The 23135-nt window shown below is 42.3% G+C and overlaps 2 protein-coding genes and 1 long non-coding RNA gene across 10 annotated transcripts in view; 1 reads left to right on the top strand and 2 right to left on the bottom strand.

Annotated features, from left to right (window-relative positions):
* The window catches only part of LOC110498717 (unconventional myosin-IXb), a 116001-nt gene extending 107169 nt beyond the window's left edge, over positions 1–8832 (bottom strand). For 3 of the 7 annotated variants that reach the window (XM_021575380.2, XM_021575766.2, XM_021575685.2), the window contains exon 1: positions 8381–8831. The gene's annotated coding sequence lies outside the window, so the exon portion shown is untranslated. Of the gene's footprint in view, positions 1–8380 lie in introns of all 7 variants that reach the window. The other 4 variants (XM_021575515.2, XM_021575441.2, XM_036960119.1 and 1 more) reach the window with 2 other exon arrangements.
* A 100-nt stretch (positions 8833–8932) lies between these two features.
* On the top strand, positions 8933–20615 carry LOC110499030 (sphingosine 1-phosphate receptor 4). 2 transcript variants are annotated; one of them, XM_021575891.2, is made up of 3 exons: positions 8933–9511; positions 18184–18286; positions 19076–20615. In XM_021575891.2, exon 3 carries the CDS (start codon positions 19259–19261, stop codon positions 20462–20464), a length of 1206 nt encoding a protein of 401 aa, XP_021431566.2. In that variant the 5' UTR covers positions 8933–9511; positions 18184–18286; positions 19076–19258; the 3' UTR covers positions 20465–20615. The 2 variants fall into 2 exon arrangements, with proteins under 2 accessions (XP_021431566.2, XP_036816246.1); XM_036960351.1 differs by having other exon boundaries at positions 18207–18286.
* Positions 20616–20653: 38 nt separating this feature from the next.
* Positions 20654–22425, bottom strand: LOC118943879. The gene is made up of 2 exons (XR_005039187.1): positions 21079–22425; positions 20654–20940 (listed from the first exon to the last, which is right to left on the bottom strand). It is a non-coding gene; the product is annotated as an uncharacterized LOC118943879 (long non-coding RNA).
* Between the last annotated feature and the right edge of the window lie 710 nt (positions 22426–23135).

The following is a 23135-nucleotide window of genomic DNA, read 5'->3' on the forward strand; positions in this document are numbered from 1 at the left end:
GATTTGGATAGAAAACACTCTGAAGTTTCTAAAACTGTTTGAATGATATCTGTAAGTATAACAGAACTCATATGGCAGGCAAAAACCTGAGAAAAAATCCAACCAGGAAGTGGGAAATTGAGATGTAGTTTTTCAACTCTTTGCCTATCTAAGATCAAATGTACACTTCCTAATGCTTCCACTAGATGTCAACAGTCTTTAGAACCTTGTTTCAGGCTTCTACTGTGAAGGAGGAGAGAATAAGAGCTAATTGAGTAAGAGGTCTGCCAGAAGGCCATGAGCTGATCACACACGCTTCCCTGAGAGGTAGCTGCGTTCCATTGCATTTCTAAAGAAAGGAATTCTCCAGTTGAAACATTATTGAAGTTTTATGTTAAAACATCCTAAAGATTGTTTGAAATGTTTCTACGAACTGTAATGGCATTTTTTTTACTTTGTCTGGCCTGCGCGTCGTGAATTTGGATTTGTGAACTAAAGGAGTGAACAAAAAGGAGGTATTTGGACATAAGTTATGGACTTTATCGAACAAAAAACATTTATTGTGGAACTGGGATTCCTGGGAGTGCATTCTAATGATCATCAAGGTAAGTGAATATTTATAATGCTATTTCTGACTTCTGTTGACTCCACAACATGGCGGATATCTGTATGGCTTGTTTTGGTCTCGGAGCGCTGTACTCAGATTAGAGCATGGTGTGCTTTTTCGGTAAAGCTTTTTTGAAATCTGACAGCGGCTGCATTAAGGAGAAGTTTATCTAAAGTTCCATGCATAACACTTGTATCTTTTATCAATGTTTATTATGAGTATTTCTGTAAATTGATGTGGCTCTCTGCAAAATCACCGGATGTTTTGGAAGCAAAACATTACTGAATAACACGCCAATGTAAACTGAGATTTTTGGATATAAATATGAACTTATCAAACAAAACATACATGTATTGTGTAACATGAAGTCCTATGAGTATCATCTGATGAAGGTTAGCGATACATTTTATCTATATTTCTGAATTTCTATATTTCTGCTTTTTGTGACTCCTCTCTTTGGCTGGAAAAATGGCTGTGTTTTTCTGTGACTAGGTACTGACCTAACATAATCAGATGGTGTGCTTTCGTCGTAAAGCCTTTTTGAAATCGGACACTGTGGTGGGATTAACAACGAGTTTATCTTTAAAATGGTGTAAAATACTTGTATGTTTGAGGAATTTTAAGTATGAGATTTCTGTTGTTTGAATTTGGCGCTCTGCACTTTCACTGGCTGTTGTCATATCGATCCCATTAAAGGGATCTCAGCCGTAAGAAGTTAATTGAAAGGCATTCCAGGTGACTACCTCATGAAGCTGGTTGAGAGAATGCCAAAAGTGTGCAAAGCTGTCAACAAGGCAAAGGGTGGCTACTTTGAAGAATCTCAAATATGATTCCATGTGTTATTTCATAGTTTTGATGTCTTCACTATTATTCTATATTCTATAATGAAGAAAATAGTCAAAATTAATTCAAACCCTGGAATGAGTAGGTGTGTTCAAACTTTTGACTGGTACTGTATGTCCTTGAACCGATTACTTTAAAACCACAGACAAAGGTTATAAAGATAATTGACTTGCTAATGGCAGCCTGCAGTAGCTCGGTCAGCCTTCCACTGAAGGTACTCCATGAGAGGGGGCAGCACTGAGCTAACCTGCAATGTCACACCCTAGAGTAGCTCAAACTGCGCATGCTATGTTTTCAAAAAATCCTCCATGTAGCAAAATGGTGACCTGGTGAAATGACACTTCCTGATCATCAAATGCGCCACTGAACATTCTCATAGGAAACAACAGGGTGACGTCGTCGATGGCTTCGTCTATTTTTTTATTTTTTATTCTATGCTCCCTGCCCATCCCAGTATTTTTCAACTGGAGACACAAAGGCAGAAAACCGCCTCCCCGAAAAACACAGACAGGCCTCCACAACCTTCATGCCAAGAAATGTCCTCAGCAACGTTATCAAATAGTACATTTTGGCTAATTCATTCTCATTTCTCTACCGATTTAACAAGTTTCTATTAGAAGTGTTTTTAAAGCAGCCAAAATGAAGTTACAACTTGGCCTAGCTTATTTCTCTTACAGTGAGCATAAGTCCTTAAATCGCTACGATAGAGTTTCCATGCCACTGAATAACTATCGAGCCTCTGTTTTACAGTATCATGGGACAGCAGGTGGCTTTGACTACTTTCCACAGGTAGACTAGGCAGCATATAAACAGACCGGGGAGCTGAGGGACTCATTAAGGTTCTAGAGAACACTGAGCTACAAACCTGCACCAAACAAGCTAGAGATAGAAGTTCTCAAACCACAGATCTATGATCAGATAACCCAACCCCAAATCCTATCCTTAACCATTTGGGCGATTTCGAAAATCTGACCCTGCAGAGGTTTCTCATTAGGATTTGTAACAGAGCACACTGCATTGCCAGCACTGGGCTACAAATCCTGCTCCACAAGTGTTACTATGGATGCCTATTAATCGGAATGGTTTCAATCGACTAAGCCAAGCTCAAAAAGTGAACATGTATCATGCATAGGATAGGCCTACTTTAATAAACTTTCTCTGACCTAATTTCACAAATTAGCCGTGTGAGACCGTGAGTCATCATCAGAAACTCAGACACCTTCAGGAATGGGCTTGGGAGATAAGATAACGAGAGATGGCTCACGGATAGATTTCACACTCATCTCGTCACTAGACTTACCCACGTATCTACATCACTTCGCTGAAAACCTCTTCTGAAAGACATTATCCAAAAATAAACATGTATTTCTGCATGATTAAAAACATGAAACCACAACAAGCTTACACTCAAGGTTGTGATAAAGCAGCCAAATCCCATGAAGTAGGCTATACTAAATGAACATCATTAAGGCTATAGTTTGAGAAGAAAAAATGTAGGGCCTAGGACCTGACCTACAATAAAACAGCATGAAAAAAGTGCTATTGTGTAATTTGAAATAACATGATGTGTGCTTGATAACACAGAACGGTTCCTGTATTAGATATTGGCTAGGCAACATGGTTAAGTTATGGTGAATTGATCAAACTGATGAGACTTTTCTGAAAAGAGGTTCTCCATCCACTGAGTTCCTTATGCAAAAGCAATGTATAGAGGGGTTTGCCTCTGAAAAGGAAAAAGGGTTGCTTATGAAACCAACGCAAGTATAATTGCACCATATCTGCTGAGAAATGTACTGAGATAAAGAGCAAATATGAACCTACACTACCATTCAAGTTTGGGGTCACTTAGAAATGTCCTTGTTTTTGAAAGAAAAGCACTTTGACCATTAAAATATCAAATTGATCAGAAATACAGTGTAGACATTGTTAATGTTGTAAATGACTACTGTAGCTGGAAACGGCAGATTTTTAATGGAATATCCACATAGGTGTACAGAGGCCCATTATCAGCAACCATCACTCCTGTTTTCCAACGGCACATTGTTAGCTAATCCAAGTTGATAATTTTAAAAGGCTAATTGATCATTAGAAAACCCTTTTGCAATTATGTTAGCACAGCTGAAAACTGTTGTTCTGATTAAAGAAGCAATTAAACTGGCTTTCTTTAGACTCGTTGAGGATCTGGAGCATCAGCATTTGATGGTTCGATTACAGCCTCAAAATGGCCAGAAACAAAGCACTTTCTTCTTCGTCAGTTTATTCTTGTTCTGAGAATTTAAGGCTTTTCCATGCGAGTAGTTGCCAAGAAACGGAATCTCATAACGCTGTGTATTACTCCCTTCACAGAACAGCGCAAACTGTCTCTAACCAGAATAAACTGTTGAGAAGCCTTTTTGTCCTAGACTTGGCACTCCGGTACCGCTTGCCATGCAGTAGTAGAGAGAACAGTCTATGACCGGGGTGGCTGGGGTCTTGGACAATTTTTAGGGCCTTCCTCTGACACCGCCTGGTGTGGAGGTCCTGGATGGCAGGCAGCTCAGCCCCAGTGATTTACTGGGCCGTACACACTACCATCTGTAGTGCCTTGCAGTCGGAGGCCGAGCAATTGCTGTACCAGGCAGTGATGCAACCAGCTGTAAAACCTTTTGAGGATCTCAGGACCTATGCCAAATCTTTTTAGTTTCCTGAGGAGGAATAGGTTTTGTCGTGGCCTCTTCATGACTGTCTTGGTGTGTTTGGACCATTCTAGTTTGTTGGTGATGTGGACACCAAGGAACTTGGAGCTCTCAACCTGCTCCACTACAGCCCCGTTGATGAGAATGGGGGCAGGCTCAGTCCCCCTTTTCCTGTAGTCCACAATCATCTCCTTAATCTTGGTTAAGTTGAGGGATAGGTTGTTATTCTGGCACCACCCGGCCAGGTCTCTGACCTCCTCCCTATAGGCTGTCTCATCGTTGTCGGTGATCAGGCCTACCACTGTTGTGTCTTCTGCAAACTTAATGATGGTGTTGGAGTCGTGCCTGGCCATGCAGTAGTAGGTGAACAGGGAGTAAAGGAGGGGACTGAGCACGCACCCCCGTGGAGCTCCAGTGTTGAGGATCAGCGTGGCAGACATACCCTCACCACCTGGGGGAGGCCCGCCAGGAAGTCTAGGATCTAGTTGCAGAGGGAGTTGTTTAGTCCCAGGATCCTTAGCTTAGTGATACGCTTTGAGGGTATTATGGTGTTGAACACTGAGCTGTAGTCAATGAATAGCATTCTCACATAAGTGTTCCTTTTGTCCAGGTGGGAAAGGGCAGCATGGAGTGCAATAGAGATTGCATCATCTGTGGATTTGTTTGGGTGGTATGCAAATTGGAGTTGGTCTAGGGTTCCTGGGATAATGGTGTTGATGTGAGCCATTGCCAGCCTTTCAAAGCACTTCATGGCTACGGACAGCAAAGGGACTATGGTGGTCTGCTTGAAACATGTTGGTATTATAGACTCAATCAGGGACATGTTGAAAATGTCAGTGAAGACACCTGCCAGTTGGTCAGCACATGCCCGGAGCACACGTCCTGGTAATCCGTCTGGCCCCGCAGCCTTGTGAATGTTGACCTGTTTAAGGGTCTTACGCACGTCGACTACGGAGAGCGTGATCACACAGTCATCCGGAACAGCTGATGCTCTCATGCATGCCTCAGTGTTGCTTGCCTCGAAGCGAGCATAGAAGTGATTTAGCTCGTCTGGTAGGTTTGTGTCACTACGCAGCTCGCGGCTGTGCCCTGCCACATAAGACGAGCGTCGGAGCCGGTGTAGTATGATTCAGCCAGCAGCATACCACCCTGCATACCACTGCTGGCTTGCTTCTGAAGCTAAGCAGGGTTGGTCCTGGTCAGTTCCTGGACGGGAGACCAGATGCTGCTTGGCAGTTGTGTTGGAGGGCCAGTAGGAGGCACTCTTTCCTCTGGTCTAAAAAAATATCCCAATGCCCCAGGGCAGTGATTTGGGACACTGCCCTGTGTAGGGTGCCGTTTCTCGGATGGGACGTTAAACGGGTGTCCTGACACTCTGAGGTCATTAAAGACCCCATGGCACTTATCGTGTCCTGGCTAAATTCCCAATCTGGCCCTCAAACCATCACGGTCACCTAATAATCCCCAGTTTACAATTGGCTCATTCATCCCCCTCCTCTCCCCTGTAACTATTCCCCAGGATGTTGCTGCAAATGAGAATGTGTTCTCAGTCAACTTACCTGGTAAAAAAAACAGAAAAATAAAATTCAATCTTAGCCCTGTATTGATGCTTTGCCTGTTTGATGGTTCATCACAGGGCAGAGCAGGATTTCTTGTAAGCTTCCGGGTTAGAGTCCCTCTCCTTGAAGCGGCAGCTCTACCCTTTAGCTCAGTGCGAATATTGCCTGTAATCCAGGGCTTCTGGTTGGGGTATGTACGTACAGTCACTGTGCGGACGACGTCCTTGATGCACTTATTGATAAAGCCAGTGACTGATGTGGTGGACTCCTCAATGCCATCGGAAGAATCCCGGAACATGTTCCAGTCTGTGATAGCAAAGCAGTCCTGTAGTTTAGCATCTGCTTCACCTGACCACTTTTTTTATAGAGCGAGTCACTGGTGCTTCCTGCTTTAATTTTTGCTTGTAAGCAGGAATCAGGAGGATAGAGTTGTCACTGGGAGCGCCGCCTCTGGGTGAATGGTTTCCTGTTTGCTTATTTCCTTATACAGCGGACTGAGTGCGGTCTTAGTGCCAGCATCTGTCTGTGGTGGTAAATAAACAGCCACGAAAAGTATAGCTGAAAACTCTCTAGGCAAGTTGTGTGGCCTGCAATTTATCACAATATACTCTACTTCAGATGAGCAAAATCTAGCGACTACTTCAAATTTCGTGCACCAGCTGTTGTTTACAAATATGCTGTTGTTTACAAATATGCACAGACCCCCCCCCCCCCCCCCCCCGCATAGTCACTTTAACCATATCTACATGTACATACTACCTCAATCAGCCCGACTAACCGGTGTCTGTATGTAGCCTCGCTACTTTATATAGCCTCGCTACTGTTTTTCACTGTCTTCTTATTTCTTGACTTACCTATTGTTCACCTAATATCTTTTTTGCCCTATTGATTAGAGCCTGTAAGTATGCATTTCCCTGTAAGGTCTACACTTGTTGTATTCGACGCACGTGACAAATAAACTTTGATTTGAATAGAAAGAGGAGTGGGAGGCCCCGGTGCACAACTGAGCAAGAGGACAAGTACATTAAAGTGTCTAGTTTGAGAAACAGACACCTCACAAGTCCTCAACTGGCAGCTTCATTAAATAGTACCCTCAAAACACCAGCCTCAACGTCAACAGTGAAGAAGTGACTCTTTGATGCTGGTCTTCTAGGCAGAGTTGCAAAGAAAAAGCCATATCTCAGACTGGCCAATGAAAAGAATAAGATGGATAAAAGAACAGACACTGGACAGAGGAACTCTGCCTGATGTTATTTTAATGGACAAATAATTTGCTTTTATTTCAAAAACAAGGACACTTCTGAGTGACCCTAAACTTTTGAATGGTAGTGTATGTCATGTCTGTAACTAGCATTCTAAGGCATTTGAGTCAGCTACGGAAGTCTATATTTATTAAATATGTTTCCTGTTCCGCAATCACGTTTACTATGATAGAGTTAGGGGCTGAAATGGCTGCTGTATCTTGTTCGGCACAGGACTCTCTCAACAAAGTAGTTGAATTGGTTAGGTCCACTAATGCAGGCACATATGGCAAATAGAGCAGCTCAAGAGAAGGAAGTGTAGATACATTATTTCATCAGGAGGAAATGACTTGCCACATTTGACACTGGAAACACCAAGAATGACAGACTTTTCAGCGAAACCTATGCCTAAATTTACTGTTCTTATTTGTTCTTTTGAGTTACAGGTTTTTCCACAGCTCATACATTATTCATGTACTTACAGTGCTGTGGAGCATTTTGGCAACATGTGGTTGGGTGGAGGTGAAAGGACATGGGACTAAATTTCTTTAACTATGAAGTTTGGCTCACCTACTCTTTTTTTGCCCCAAAATGTGTAATTTGTGCAATAAAAAGTCTGTAGACTACACTTGTATATGTGTACGCTCAGACAATGAGCACTGGTTAGTGTGGGTATAGTTTGTGGAACATTCCAACAGGAATCTGTTCCAAAAACGTTGTAAATAACAAGGTTGTCAACAAACAACCCATTGTATAGCGGCAGAATAAGATACTGAGTAGGGAGTGGGCTATTTATTTAAAGTTTTTCACTCACCACGTACCTTCAAAATCTGTCCTCGCTACGTGGTGAGTTGATACCTATTTGTCAGCTAGTTAGCTGCTACTTTGTATGCGTTGTTTGTTGGCAACCTTGTGCTTTTACAACGTTTTTGGAACAGATTCCTGTTGGAACGTTCCACAAATGATACCCACCCCACTGGTTATCAGAATGCATAAGTGACATGTGGGTATTGTTCTTCAGTTTAAAACCAACTTGTCTGGCTGATGGAATAACAATGGAATAAGAATCAAAATTCAACATTCACCATTCTAAGTGTGATGTTGCTCGAAGTCAACCATACAGTCAGTGGATATATATATCTAGCTGCTGCAACACAATTCGTCGGGACAGGAAGAAAATTTGACAGTTTCAAGTTCTGAATGAGTGACATGATAAGTTTGTATCTATTTGGGAGAGGACGTAGACAATAAGGTAACTTGAACTATCAGACATCAATGAACTGTAAACACTGAAATATCTGTTAGCTAATATTATGAAAAAAAGATGACTGTCAAGATACTTTGCGCACTAAAATTCCTACAGCAAATTATTTGGATACTGTACAACAATTCTGGCTAATATCGGCTTCCCAGCTTTCTTGATCTGTTCATTTACAAACTTTTGTTCAAAACAAGCACTCTAATAATGTATCTTACCTTGTTTAGTTGTTTTTCTCATTGTCTGAGATGACTCCTTATTGTATTTCCCGCATACAACTGATAGACAATTCAGAAATAATATTTTGTAGTTCCCTTTCTGATGAAATCAAAACTGGATAACCAACCAAATACTTCCAGCTAACGTTAGCATAGCGAAGGACGTTGCCGTTCAGAATCGAGCACTAAACATATGCTTATAGTAGCTAATCACAAAACGGTTTAGAAGCATGCCGCAAAGTTATTTTTCTACAATGTAGTATACCTATTTTCAATGGCTATCTTACCCAAATACTGTAACCTTGATGTGGTCAAATACATTTAATCGTACATCATTTCAAGTCTACTGCCTGGCTTCGCGAGTTGACTATAATGATTATATGGTTTGCTGCTAGCTTGCTTACTTCCTTTCTCTCGCAAGCTCGAGGCTCCGCGCGGTGAAAAAAAGTTTAGAAAAAAACGCAAGTGATATTCCAAAGAGTTTCTAAACCCAGAGGCGCTTCAACGCAAGACTTCCGGGAACGCTTGCGAAACCGACCAAACAGACCAGGCCGGGGTTTGGTGTTTGAGAAGTCAATAAGAGGAGTGAAAAATAATTCATTAGTTGTTACCTTTCTCTAAATCTAAAGGCACAAGCTAGATTATAGCCAGTGTCTTAAGTAGATGAACATGTTATTATTCCAACCTCGGGAAAATGACAAACTGACACGCTTTTTTATTTTCGTCAAAAACAACTTTATATCGAAGGAGTGACTTTGTTGGCGGCTTGCACATGCGCAGTTTGGCGCATGATGCTCGTTAGACCCAACGTACTGCTTCTACGCATGAGCTTTGCTAGTCAACTTCGCCATGACATCGCCTACCAAAGAATCGGGGATTTCTATTGGAGAAGTACTTTTAGTCTATCTGGATATTCCATACAATGTAACTAACTCACTGTTCCACCAAACATGTAATTGCTCAGCGCCATCTACAGATATTAGATTAGTGATGCACTTTAAACGTTGAGTGCAGTGACATCACAGGGTAAAACTTAGTTAAAAATATCTTTGGTAACCTGTGGTAACATTTAGACCTGCAATGGAAAAGCATCATGCAATAAAGGCATTTTACTACCGGTAAAGAACCAAGGTAAGTGTTTTACAAGTTATACGTTTACATTTGTTGATGACATGTCTGATTCATAGTCTGATTCATTAGCCTAGCAACTACACTGAACAAAATATAAATGCAACATGCAACAATTTCTAAGATTTTACTGAGATAGTTAAATCAGTCAATTGAAATAGGGGTGAAGCCATGGGTGGGCCTGGCTCCCAAGTGGGTGGGCCTATGCCCACCCATGGCTTCACCCCTGCCCAGTCATATGAACTCCATTAGGGCCTAATTTATTTATTTCAATTTACAGATTTTACTAACTCAGTAACATCTTAGAAATTGTTGCATGTTGCGTTTATATTTTTTTCCCCACTGGGGAGACAGGCCCAGCCAATCAGAATGCATTTTCCCCGCAAAAGGGCTTTATTACAGACAGAAATACTCCTCAGTTTCATTAGCTGTCTGGGTAGCTGGTCTCAGACAATCCCACAGGTGAAGAAGCTGGATGTGGAGGTCCTGGGCTGGCGTGGTTACTCATGGTCTGTGGTTGCGAGGCTGGTTGGACATACTGCCAAATTCTCTAAAATTATGTTATGGTAGAGAAATGAACATTACATTCTCTGGCAACAGCCCTGGTGTATATTCCTGAAGTCAGCATGCCAATTGCACGCTCCCTCAACTTGAGACATCTGTGCCATTGTGTTGTGTGACAAAACTGCACATTGTTCACTAACAACGAAGTAATCAAATGTGCACAAAATTGGATAGAAATACCCTTTTTGTGCGTATAGGAACAAATCTGGGATCTTTTATTTCACCTCATGAAACATGCGACCAACACTACATGTTGTGTTTTTATTTTTGTTCAGTATAGTATGCTGATGTTTGTTAAAACCTAGAAATGCCAGATTTTACCTCCAAATTCCAGAATTGTCAGAAGACAGTGCTTCCTACTGATAATGAATGATTCCGTGTCAATTTGTAAATATCATCCACTTGGCCTGATTGCAGTGCTTAGTTTGGCTTTATAACTAAATCGGTCCACACCAAGGCTCATGTGATTTACAATGTACAAAGCAAGTTGAAAGTGGCTTCTGCAAGTATAAATGAGCCAATATCAGCACCATGTGGTAAGATTATGCACTGACAACTTTGACTGTGAATAGTACATGCAGTTTCATCAAATGACCAACAGGTGTTGATACAGCTCTTCCCAGAATTTTTTGGGATGAAAGGGTGATTTTGTCCATCCTCACCAGACACGATCATGACACCGCTTACAAAATGTGAACCAACTAAACTGAATTAAAATATGCATTCAATATGTAAAGTGTTGGACCCATGTTTCATGAGTTGAAATTAAAGATGCCGAAATGTTTCATACTCACATAAAGCTTATTTGTCAAAAATATTGTACACAAATGTGTTTACATCCCTGTTAGTGAGCATTTCTCCTTTGCCAAGATAATCCATCCCCTGACAGGTGTGGCATATCAAGGAGCTAATTAAGCAGCATGATCATTACACAGATGCACCTTGTGCTGTGGACAATAAAAGGCCACTCTAAAATGTGCCGTTTTATCACACAACACAAGTTGTGAGTGAGTGTGTAATTGGCATGCTCACTGCAGGACTGTCCACCAGAGCTGTTGCTAGAGAATTTAATGTTGAGAGGATCTGCAGAGAAGAATGGGAATGCTTCAACAAAGTACTGAGAAAAGGTCTGAATACTTATGTAAATGTGATATTTCAGTTGTTGTTTTTTTGGTACATTTGCTATAATTTCTAACAACCTGTTTTTTCTTTGTCATTATGGAGTATTGCGTGTAGATTGTAAAACAATTGAATCCATTTTAGAATAAGGCTGTAATGTAACAAAATGTGGAAAATGACAAGGGGTCTGAATACTTTCCAAATGCACTGTATATCCATTTGGGGCAGGTCAGAACACACAAACAACATTCATGGATATTTAGCTAGCTTTGTCCTGGGAGATGGAGGGATTGACATTGGGTTCTTATTTTACCTGACATTCATATGGTCCTCTTTTTAGCTAATAAAAAGGGAAACCTGGTTAGTTTCTAGTTATCTTTAGTGAATCTCTCCTAATTTGTATTTCAAGCATCAAGTGGATTTGTATCTTCATGATATCCAATAACTCCTTGAACACACCTGCAGCTTTATTGCGTTTTGGTACACCAGAAGTACATTAATTTCCAATGGAAAGCTGTGTTTGCCCGTGCAGCACTGTAGCATTACAGTGCTGCATGCTCCATACAGAACACACTGCAACTGCCTCTGTAATGCAATGCTACAATGCAATGCTGCAAGGCAAACACAGTGTTCCATTGGAAATTGATGTACTTCTGGTGTACCAAAACGCGATGTTTCTGAAGGTGTGATTGAGGTGTTAGGATTTCTATTTTAGTGCTTTGCTATGCAGACGCATGTTCAAGCGCACAAACGATGTAGGTAGAATATTGAATAACATGTATGAGTACATTTATTTTGCAATGCTGGTGCACACAACGTGGCCAGTGAGGTTTGTATGTTATTATGATCTTTTTGAACTCAGCAAAAAACGTCCCTTTTTCAGGACCCTGTCTTTCAAAGCTAATTCGTAAAAATCCAAAATCCAAACTTCACAGATCTTCATTGTGAAGGGTTTAAACACTGTTTCCCATGCTTGTTCAATGAACCAGAAACAGTTCATTAACATGCACCTGTGGAACAGTTGTAAATACACTAACAGCTTACAGACGATAGGCAATTAAGGTCACAGTTATGAAAACTTAGGACACCAAGGAGGCCTTTCTACTGACGCTGAAAAACACCAAAAGAAAGATGCCCAGGGTCCCTGCTCATCTGCGTGAATATAGGCATGCAGCAAGGAGGCATGCAGATGCAGACTGCAGATGTGGCCAGGGCAATAAATTGCAATGTCCGTACTGAGACAGCGCTACAGGTAGACAGGACGGACAGCTGATCGTTCTCGCAGTGGCACACCATGTGTAACAACACCTGCACAGGATCGGTACATCCGAACATCACACCTGCGGGACATGTACAGGATGGCAACAACAACTGCCCGAGTTACACCAGGAACGCTCAATCCCTCCATCAGTGCTCAGACTAGGCTGAGAGAGGCTGGACTGAGGGGTTGTAGGCCTGCTGTAAGGCCGGTGCTCACCAGACGTCACCGGCAACAACGTCACCTATGGGCACAAACCCACTGTCGCTGGACCAGACAGGACTGGCGAAAAGTGCTCTTCACTGACGGGTCATGGGTTTGTCTCACCAGGGTTGATGGTCGGATTTGCGTTTATCGTCGAAGGGATGAGCGTTACATCGAGGCGTGTACTCTGGAGCGGGATCGATTTGGAGGTGGAGGGTCCGTCATAGTCTGGGGTTTTGTGTCACAGCATCAACGGACTGAGCTTGTTGTCATTGCAGGCAATCTCAACACTGTGCGTTACAGGGAAGACATCCTCCTCCCTCATGTGGTACCCTTCCTGCAGGCTCATCCTGACATGACCCTCCAGCATGACAATGCCACCAGCCATACTGCTTGTTCTGTGCGTGATTTCCTGCAAAACAGGAATGTCATTGTTCTGCCATGGCCAGCAAAGAGCCCGGATCTCAATCCCATTGAGCATGTCTGGGACCTGTTGGATCGGAGGGTGAGGGCTATGGTCATACCCCCCAGAAATGTCCGGGAACTTGCAGGTGCCTTGGTGGAAGAGTGGGGTAACATCTCACAGCAAGAACTCGCATATCTGGTGCAGGCCATGAGGAGGAGATGCACTGCAGTACTTAATGCCGCTGGTGGCTTTTGATTTTGATCCCCCCCCCTCCCTTTGTTCAGGGACACATTATTCCATTTATGTTAGTCACATGTCTGTGGAACTTGTTCAGTTTATGTCTGTTGTTGAATCTTGTTAGGTTCATACAAATATTTACACATGTTAAGTTTGCTGAAAATAAATGCAGTTGACAGCGAGAGGGCGTTTCTTTTTTTGCTGAGTTTAGAAGTCTGTGGGATAGACTACTTGCCAGTTGTCATCAGTAATTGACTTACTGTAGGTGTATGTGCAGATGATTCTAACTGTTATGTGATTTATTTATTGAGGAAAAGCATTAGCTATCCTGTAAGTAAAGCTATAAAATCACATTGATAATTTAACGCAGTACTGACCTTGAATGCCCCAATTAGTAGGTCAGCAACTGATATGCACCTGTCACTCACATACATGCTCAATTAAGGCAGAATTTGTTCTACCATAGACCATAAAATATCTAGTATCAGATTACCCTACCTCTAATCCTAACCTTAATCATTATTGAGAGGGGAAAATATAATTATTCTGCTGTAGCCTATCTATGGTTAAGGGCAACTTTTCCACTCTATTTGGCATATTGTGCATACTTAAATATAAAAATAAAAAGGTTGCATAACTTGCTGAATGTTGTGGGAAGGAATGTAAACAAGTTCATAGTTTCCATTTCCTTGTAGTCTACGTTATGCACATTGTGGTTTTAGTTGTATTTTCAGAGAAAGGGCGTTTTCAACAGTTATGGGTGTTGACAACCAAGGATGCGGTTGTTTTCTGTTACCTTTTCTGGACAGTTTTTTCAGGCCCACAAACCAATACTGCCTCTGTAGCATCACTTGATTGAGAAAAGGTTCATATGTATCACCTATTTTACTAGAAGATTATTGAAGCATGCAAGATTTCACTACAGCCTTATTGAAAAATTAGATGTTGTGATTTTTTTTGCCTTATTACCCTGAAATGTAGGTAAAACTAGGAAGATTAAAACTAACTTTACTATGACAGTGTTTATATTGTTTGCTTGGCTGACCCAAAGACAGGTGAGATCTAAATATTTATTCAGCTCATTGGCTATTGGGTTTCTTATTTGCATTATTCAGTGGCAGAAAGCTCATTTAAATGAGAGGTGATTCATTAAACGAGAATGTGTAGATCTAAATCAAACCACTTTGGCATGGCCTTCAAATCCTCTAAAGGTTCTACAGCTGCACCATCGAGACCATCTTGACTGGCTGCATCACTGCTTGGTATGGCAACTGCACTGCCCTCGATTGTATGGTGCTACAGAGGATGGTGCAGAAAGCCCAGTACATCACTGGGGCAGAGCTCCCTGCCATCTAGTACCTCTACAGTGCATTCAGAAAGTATTCAGGCCCCTTGACGTTTTCCACATTTTGTTACGTTACAGCCTTATTATAAAATTTATTCAATGTTTTTTTTCCGCTCATCAATCTACACACAATACCCCATAGTGATAAAATGAAAATAGTTTTTTTAGACATTTTTGCAAATGTATTAAAAACTAGAAACAAAAACATCTTCTTTACATAAGTATTCAGACCCTTTGCTATGAGATCTGAAATGGAGCTTAGGTGCATCCTGTTTCCATTGATCATCCTTGAGATGTTTCTAGTACTTGATTGGAGTACACCTGTGGAAAGTTCAATTGATTGGACATGATTTGGAAAGGAACACAACTGTCTATTTAAGGTCCCACAGTTGACAGTGCATGTCAGAACAAAAACCAAGGCATGAGGTCAAAGGAATTGTCCGTAGAGCTCCTAGACAGGATTGTGTCGAGGCACAGATCTGGGGAAGGGTACAAAAACAATTCTGCAGCCTTGAAGGTCCCCAAGAACACAGTGGCCTCCATCATTCTTAAATGGAAGAAGTTTGGAACCACCAAAACTCTTCCTAGAGCTGGCCTCCCGGGCCAAACTGAGCGATCGGGGGAGAAGGGCCTTGGTCAGGGAGGTGACCAAGAACCCGATGGTCACTCTGACAGAGCTCCAGATGGGAGAACCTTCCAGAAGGACAACCATCTCTGCAGCACTCCACTAATTAGGCCTTTATGGTAGAGTGGCCAGACGGAAGCCACTCCTCAGTAAAAGGCACATGACATCCAGCTTGGTGTTTGCCAAAAGGCACCTAAAGTTCTCTTACCATGAGACACAAGATTCTCTGGTCTGATGAAACTAAGATTGAACTCTTTGGCCTGAATGCCAAGCATCACATCTGGAGGAAACCTGGCACAATCTCTATGGTGAACCATGGTGGTGGCAGCTTCATGCTATGGGTGGGGTTCTGCGGCAGGGACTGGGACACTAGTCAGGATTGAGGGAAAGATGAACAGAGCAAAGTACAGAGAGATCCTTGATGAAAACCTGCTCCAGAGTGCTCAGGACCTCAGACTAGGGCAAACGTTCATCTTCTAACAGGACAACAACCCTAAGCACACAGCCAAGACAAAGCAGGAGTGGCTTTGAGAAAAGTCCTTGAGTGGCCAAGCCAGAGCCCGGACGTTAACCCGATCGAACATCTCTGGAGAGACCTGAAAATAGCTGTGCAGCAAATGCTCCCCATCCAACCTGACAGAGCTTGAGAGGATCTGCAGAGAATAATGGGAGAAACTCCTCAAATACAGGTGTGCCAAGCTTGTAGCATCATACCCAAGAAGACTTGAGGCTGTACTCGATGTCAAAGTTGCTTCAACAAAGTACTGAGTAAAGGGTCTGAATTTTTTTTTAAACTTAAAACCTGTTTTTGCTTTGTCATTATGGGGTATTGTGTGTAGATTGATGAGGGAAAAATAACAATTTAATACATTTCAGAATAAGGCTGTCAAGTACCAAAGTGTGGATGAAGTCAAGGGGTCTGAATACTTTCCGAATGCACGGTATATCAGGCTGTGTGAAAGGAAGGCCCGGAAAATTGTTAAAGCCTCCAGCCATCTAAACCATAGATATAGGCTGTTCTCTCTGCTTCCGTACGGCAAGTAGAATCGGAGCAACAAGTATCTACATTGACCTTTCTATTTAATTTTTGCACACTCAAACACTCACTCTATGCACACTCACTTACACACACTCACACTGACACTCCAACACACACTCACTTAATTTTCTCACACACACATAATACACACACACACTTTCATATTGACTGTACACACACATTCACACACAGTCACATACAATCATCATATATGCTGCTGCTATTTAGTTTTTTCATATACTGAGCAAAAATATAAATGCAACATGTAAAGTGTTGAAATAAGCTGAAATTAAAGATCCCAGAAATCTATACACACAAAAAGCTTATTTCTCAAAAATGTACAAATTTGTTTACATCTCTGTTAATAAGCATTTCTCCTTTGCCAAGATAATCTATCCCCCTGATGGGTGTGTTAAATCAAGAAGCTGATTAAACAGCATGATCATTACACATGTGCACCTTGTACTGTGAACAACAATTGGCCACTATAAAATGTGCAGTTTTGTCACACAACACAAGTTGTGAGTGAGGTTGCAGGATTGTCCACCAGTGCTGGTGGCAGAGAATTTAGAATGATTTTAATGGCTGATTTCCTTTTTTGAAATGTAACTCATTAAAATCTTTGAAATTGTTGCATGTTGTGTTTCATTTAGTTGTTTTTCTTGTGTATATCCTGATGCACCTATACTGTACATACAGTATATAACCCTCCCACTCCAGTATCCCTGCACATTGTAAACATGGTATTAGAACTGACCCTCAATATAGCTTACTTACTTTCTTGTGTTCTTCTTATTTCTATTTCTTGTGCTACTTGACTTTTTTTCTATATTTTTTTTAATAAACTACAGATATTGATTACTTTATTGTTGGGAAAGAGCAAGCAAGAAAGGCATTTCACTGTACTTGTGCATGTGACAATACAAACTTTAAACTTGTGGCCTCACTTTCCTTAAATGACTCACCATGAGTTAAGCATGAGATTGCAGATATGCTTCAGCTGGAACAAGTAGTTGATCTGAAGGAAGAAGTGTGCTTTAACGTTTATCACTGACAGCACTTTTTTTTTTTTATCAGTAGTGATATTTTTCTTTACTGAGTGTGTGATGTTGACTTTGGTCAGTTATGGTAAGTGGTTGGGGCTCACCGGGTGGTAAGTAGGCCAAGTGGGCCGTTGTTGGTAGGACTGTGGTCTGTCACAGCTGGGTGAAGTGAGGTGTGAAACCATAGCTGTACATCTATAGTAGGGGAACCAAAGGGAGGGGCCCCTTTACACATCTGATCAGAAGGTTCCTGTTTGCTTCGTGTCAGGATAATCTTTTTTGTTCTGAGAAATATTGAGTAAAAACACTGGGTTGATGCCTTTCTAGTAGAAAAAGTATCTTGCAACATATCCTTGAAAACTCCAATCACTTCAACATACATGTATTAGGAAAACACTATGAACTGCACTTCCTGTAATCATCATGGAGTAACTTGGGCAGTAGGATTAAAGTATTGCAGGGGTCAAAACATGGCTCAAGTGTTGGGAAAATGAGATTAAGTATGTGGAAAATTACAGCAAACAATCAACAAAACTGTATTGTGATGGCCTCATGGAAGTGTGGATTAGCCCATATCAAATGATCAATTCACACATTGATTGATGGCATCCATCTGAATGGTCACGTTCTAAAGCATTTCACAATTAGTGTGTTTTCTCTTCAGCAGTGATGAAACAGCTCATCAGTGTCAATAACCTCTTGCATTGTGTGTGTGTGTGTGTGTGTGTGTGTGTGTGTGTGTGTGTGTGTGTGTGTGTGTGTGTGTGTGTGTGTGTGTGTGTGTGTGTGTGTGTGTGTGTGTGTGTGTTGGTCCTTATGGGTGTGGTACCATAAGTTCCTTCCTCGTCTCTTCAACAGAGTAGTGCAGATGTGTTCTATCAGCCCACACAGGGGATGGTCTTCCACACAGCATCACTACCAACAGTATCTCTGCACATGTAAGTAACACATTAAGTAACAACTGTTTATTTTGTTAAAATCTAAATTATACACAACTTCTCTTCACTTCATGTGTTATTCATATCAAATTATACAATTAGATAGTGATTTTAGACGACAAAGAAAACTGGGAATGGAGAGCCAGGTGTATGGTTACATATATTACATGTAACTGTAGCAATACATTTGCAAGGCATTTGTGGCCATGTAAGCTTTTGCTCACATGCAACAAATTCTAACACAAATTTAGCAAAAAATGAAAAATCTTGGAATTTAAAGGGAAATTGTTTTATAAAATCTAAAAATGAAGAAAAAATAGAATGTGGTACTCTTTATTTCACTCCAGAGTGGAACACAGTTTTTCAATTATCACTAATAATAGGAATTTTGAAATAGCAGTTTTACGACTTTCAAACATGTTGACTTCACGTGCAGCTTGAACTTAAATCCCCTTCCTGGCTGCAGGTGTCTGCTCCTCTCAGCTAACCACAATGTGGTTTAAATGGTACGGAGAGATTTAAATGGCACCATAGAGGTTTAAATGGCCCTAACGCATGCTAGTGGAGGCATGCAGTTTTACGAGGTCGGGTCAACTGACAAATTCTTATCTCATTTTCTGAAAATAGTTTATTTTCCAGCTTTTCACAATGAATTTATAAACTATGCAATATACCAACAAAATATATTATTTTCATTACCTGCAGTTCATGTGCTACAAACAGCTTATACCTCATTATTATTGCTTATCACACATCTTTTCATATCAAATATCTCCCTGTGTTTGCAAGGTGGGTTGTGAGACAGCAGAGCTCCAGTGGAGAGAGTGTGTTAGCCTGAGTGAGCCCTGAGCCTACTGCAGGAGTTCTACACGCATCCAAGTCTAGCCTTATCCAGCCCAATCCAGCCATTTTCTGACCTGCCAAGCCCAGCCGAACCCAGCACAGCCCGATCAAGCTCTTCACAACCCAGCCATGGATTCCATGTCCTCCCTGAGCTCCTCAACCTCCTGCCCCTACCTGTACCTCTGGAGTAGCAAAATCACCAACAACAGCAGTAGAAGCAGTATTAGCAACAATGTGATTCTGGAGCACTACAACCACACAGGGCGCCTGCAGCACCGCGGGCCACGCCAAGGTGGCCTGAGCTTGGGCGCGTCCCTCTCCCTCTTCATCAGCATCCTCATCATCCTGGAGAACCTGCTGGTCCTGGTGGCTGTGCTCTCCAGGATCCGCAACAGCCACCGCTGGGTCTACGTGTGCATCGCCAACATCACCCTCAGTGACTTGCTGGCTGGGGCGGCCTACGTGGTCAACATCTGCATGTCTGGCAGCCATACGTTCAGACTGAGCCCAGCTCTGTGGCTGTTCAGGGAAGGGGTGATGTTTGTGACCTTGGCTGCCTCGATCTTCAGCCTGCTGCTGATAGCAGTGGAGCGCTACACAGCTATGATGAAGCCTCTGCACCAGAAGTCAGCCAGGAAGACATGTCGTATCTACGGCCTGGTGGCGCTGTGCTGGATCCTGGCCTTCGCCATCGGCTTCCTCCCCCTGCTGGGATGGAACTGCGTATGCAGCCTGGAGAGCTGCTCCACCCTGCTGCCGCTCTACTCCAAGAGCTACATCTTCTTCTCTCTGCTCATCTTCTCCCTCATCCTGCTGGCCATCGGTGTGCTCTACGGCGCCATCTACTGCCACGTGCGCAGCAGCGCCAAGGTGGGATCCCAGCGCAGCCGCAAGCGATCCCTGGGGCTCCTGAAGACGGTAATCTCCATCGTGGGTGTGTTCATCATGTGCTGGGGCCCTCTGTTCGCCCTGCTGCTGCTGGACTTTTTCTGTGTGTCGCGGCAGTGTGCGCCCCTCTTCAGTGCCGACTGGGTCATTGCTCTGGCCGTGCTCAACTCTGCTCTGAACCCTGTCATCTACGCCCTGGGTAGCACAGAGCTGAGGAAGGCCATCGCAGGGCTGCTGTGCTGCTGCTGCCTCAGGGCAGGCCTCTGTCACCCTGATGCCTTCGTGTCCAAGGAGACCAGCAGCACGGGGAGCACCAGGCATAGTAGCCTGAGGAACAGTTTCAATAAGGTCAGGAGTTTCAGTATCAGCCCCCCGCCTGCACCCAAGGCGCCCAAGAAGAGCCGCCTCAGCTCCACCACCAGCTGCCTGTCTGTGTCGAGCGGTTAGACCACAAAGGGCTGCCTGGGGCAGACGTAGATGCGAAAGAGAGCTCTCTTTGTGTGTGTGTGTGTGTGTGTGTGTGTGTGTGTGTGTGTGTGTGTGTGTGTGTGTGTGTGTGTGTGTGTGTGTGTGTGTGTGTGTGTGTGTGTGCGGGTCTGTGGGTGTGGGTCTGTGTGCGGGTGTTGGAATTTAGAGAAAACAGGGTAGTAGAAAATATATCTCATTGGCACAACCATGATACAACTATGAAGATACAGCCTTGTTACAGCCTAGATACAAGCATGATACAGCCATGAAGAAACTATGAAGAAACAGCCTTGATACAACTATGAAGATACAGCCTTGATGCAGCCTTGATACCACCATGATACAACTATGAAGATACAGCCTTGATGCAGCCTTGATACCACCATGATACAACTATGAAGATACAGCCTTGATACCACCATGATACAACTATGAAGATACAGCCTTGATACAACCTTGATGCAGCCATGATACAGCCATGATATAACTTTAAAGATACAGCCTTGATACAACCATGATACAGCCTTGATACAGCCTAGATACAGCATTGATACAACTATGAAGATACAGCCTTGATACAGCCTTGATACAACCATGATACAGCCTTGATACAGCCTAGATACAGTCTTGATACAACTATGAAGATACAGCCTTGATACAGCCATAATACAACCATGATACAGCTTTGATACAGGCTAACGGTTTTCTCTGTTATTAGTTTTGTTCATTTTTTTTGTCTTGTCATCAGATCAGGACCTGGCACATACTGCTAAAGTTCATTTTATGTTATGCATTACAAAAAAAACTTTAAAGAGTTGTTCAAGATTTCTTATAAAAGAAGCATTATAGAAGCTTTATTTTGTTTCACTGTTTGAGCCTCAAAACAGATGACTTGTTTCTGTCATTGAGGTCTATATGCTGTGTGCACTTTTTCAGTGCTTTACTAGAACTGAGATTTAAAAATCTATTTTTGTTTTTAGATATTCTTGAGAATACAATAAGATTTATACATATATACAAAGACATACACTACATGACCAAAAGTATGTGGACACCTACTAGCAATGCCGACGCTTGGCATTGCGCGTGGTGATCTTAGGCTTTTGTGCAGCTGCTCGGCCATGGAAATCCATTTCATGAAGCTCCCGATAAACAGTTATTGTGCTGACATTGCTTTCAGAGGCAGTTTGGAACTCGTAGTGAGGTATTGCAACCAAGGACAGACGATTTTTAAAAGCTACGCACTTCAACACTCGGCGGTCCTATTCTGTAGTGGCTTGTGTGGCCTACCACTTAGCTGCTGAGCCGTTGTTGCTCTTAGATATTTCCACTTCACAATAACAGCACTTATAGTTGACCGGGGCAGCTCTAGCAGGGTAAAAATTTGGTGAACTGACTTGTTGGAAAGGTGGCATCCTATGACGGTGCCACGTTGAAAGTCACTGAGCTCTTCAGTAAGGCCATGCTACTGTCAATGTTTGTCTAGGGAGATTGCATGGCTGTGTGCTTGATTTTATACACCTGTCAGTAACGGGTGTGGCTGAAATAGCCAAATCCACTAATTTGAAGTCGTGTCCACATACTTTTGTATATATAGTGTATGTATTGTACAAAACTGTAGAGTTTTATTCATTTTTTTGATGGCCACAGTACATTTTATGTATAAATAAATGTTTTTAAATCATATCATATCTGTCTTGTTGTTGTACTGCATTACTACATGGTCAAATTAAATGAACACTTCACTCCCATAAGCAATTACCACCATCTACCTCAGGGTGGAGACATGTTACCAGGGGCTTGTGTGAACTGTGAAGAACTGTGCTGTGTGAACTGTGCTGCCTCAGGGCAAGCCTCTGTCACCCTGATGCCTTCGTGTCCAAGGAGACCAGCAGCATGGGGAGCACCAGGCATAGTAGCCTGAGGAACCGTTTCAATAAGGTCAGGAGTTTCAGTATCAGCCCCCCGCCTGCACCCAAGGCCCCCAAGAAGACATGTTACCAGGGGCTTGTGTGAACTGTGAAGAACTGTGCTTGTGTGAATTGTGAAGATGTTGCTTCACATCCAACAGCAGGTTTCTTCAGTGCTGCTTGCATATGCCTCGTTCACGTGCTAGTCGGAACTACGAACTTCTGAGTAAGTTATTTGGGTAGAGCTTCCTATTGGTTGATTCTGATACTCTGTATCTGACTCTTCTGGCCAGGTTAGCAAGTTGGAATTTTTTGGGTTTCCTAGCTCCAACTAGCATTTGAACGCAGCAATAGTCACAGAAGCATAAATTCAGTCAACAGTGACCTCTGAACTACATAACTTCTGAGTATTTTCCCAACTGATGAGATATGCGTAGAAATGGACATATACACGTTATCAAAAGTTCCAGACTTTAGGATGTGAAAACATACAGCAGCTATTGAAATATTGAAATATTTCCTCTGACAAGAGACATGAGCAAAAGTGTCTTCAAAGAATTTATACATTTTAAGATTCTCTTCTGGCACAGGGTCATTGTTTTTTGCATGGCCGAATCCACAGTATTTCTAGATAACCTCAATGTTTGTAACACCAGATCTGTGACTTTGATTGATGAAAAATATGTGGACAGAAACTGTCTTAATTTGCATCACAATTACTATTTGTGGTGTTAATCTAA

The sequence above is a fragment of the Oncorhynchus mykiss genome, chromosome 1 (genome assembly GCF_013265735.2).
Source record: "Oncorhynchus mykiss isolate Arlee chromosome 1, USDA_OmykA_1.1, whole genome shotgun sequence".
NCBI lineage: Eukaryota > Metazoa > Chordata > Actinopteri > Salmoniformes > Salmonidae > Oncorhynchus > Oncorhynchus mykiss.

Coding starts and splice junctions, on each gene's coding strand:
- LOC110499030 (XM_021575891.2), top strand. CDS start 19,259: ATGGATTCCATGTCCTCCCTGAGCTCCTCAACCTCCTGCCCCTACCTG.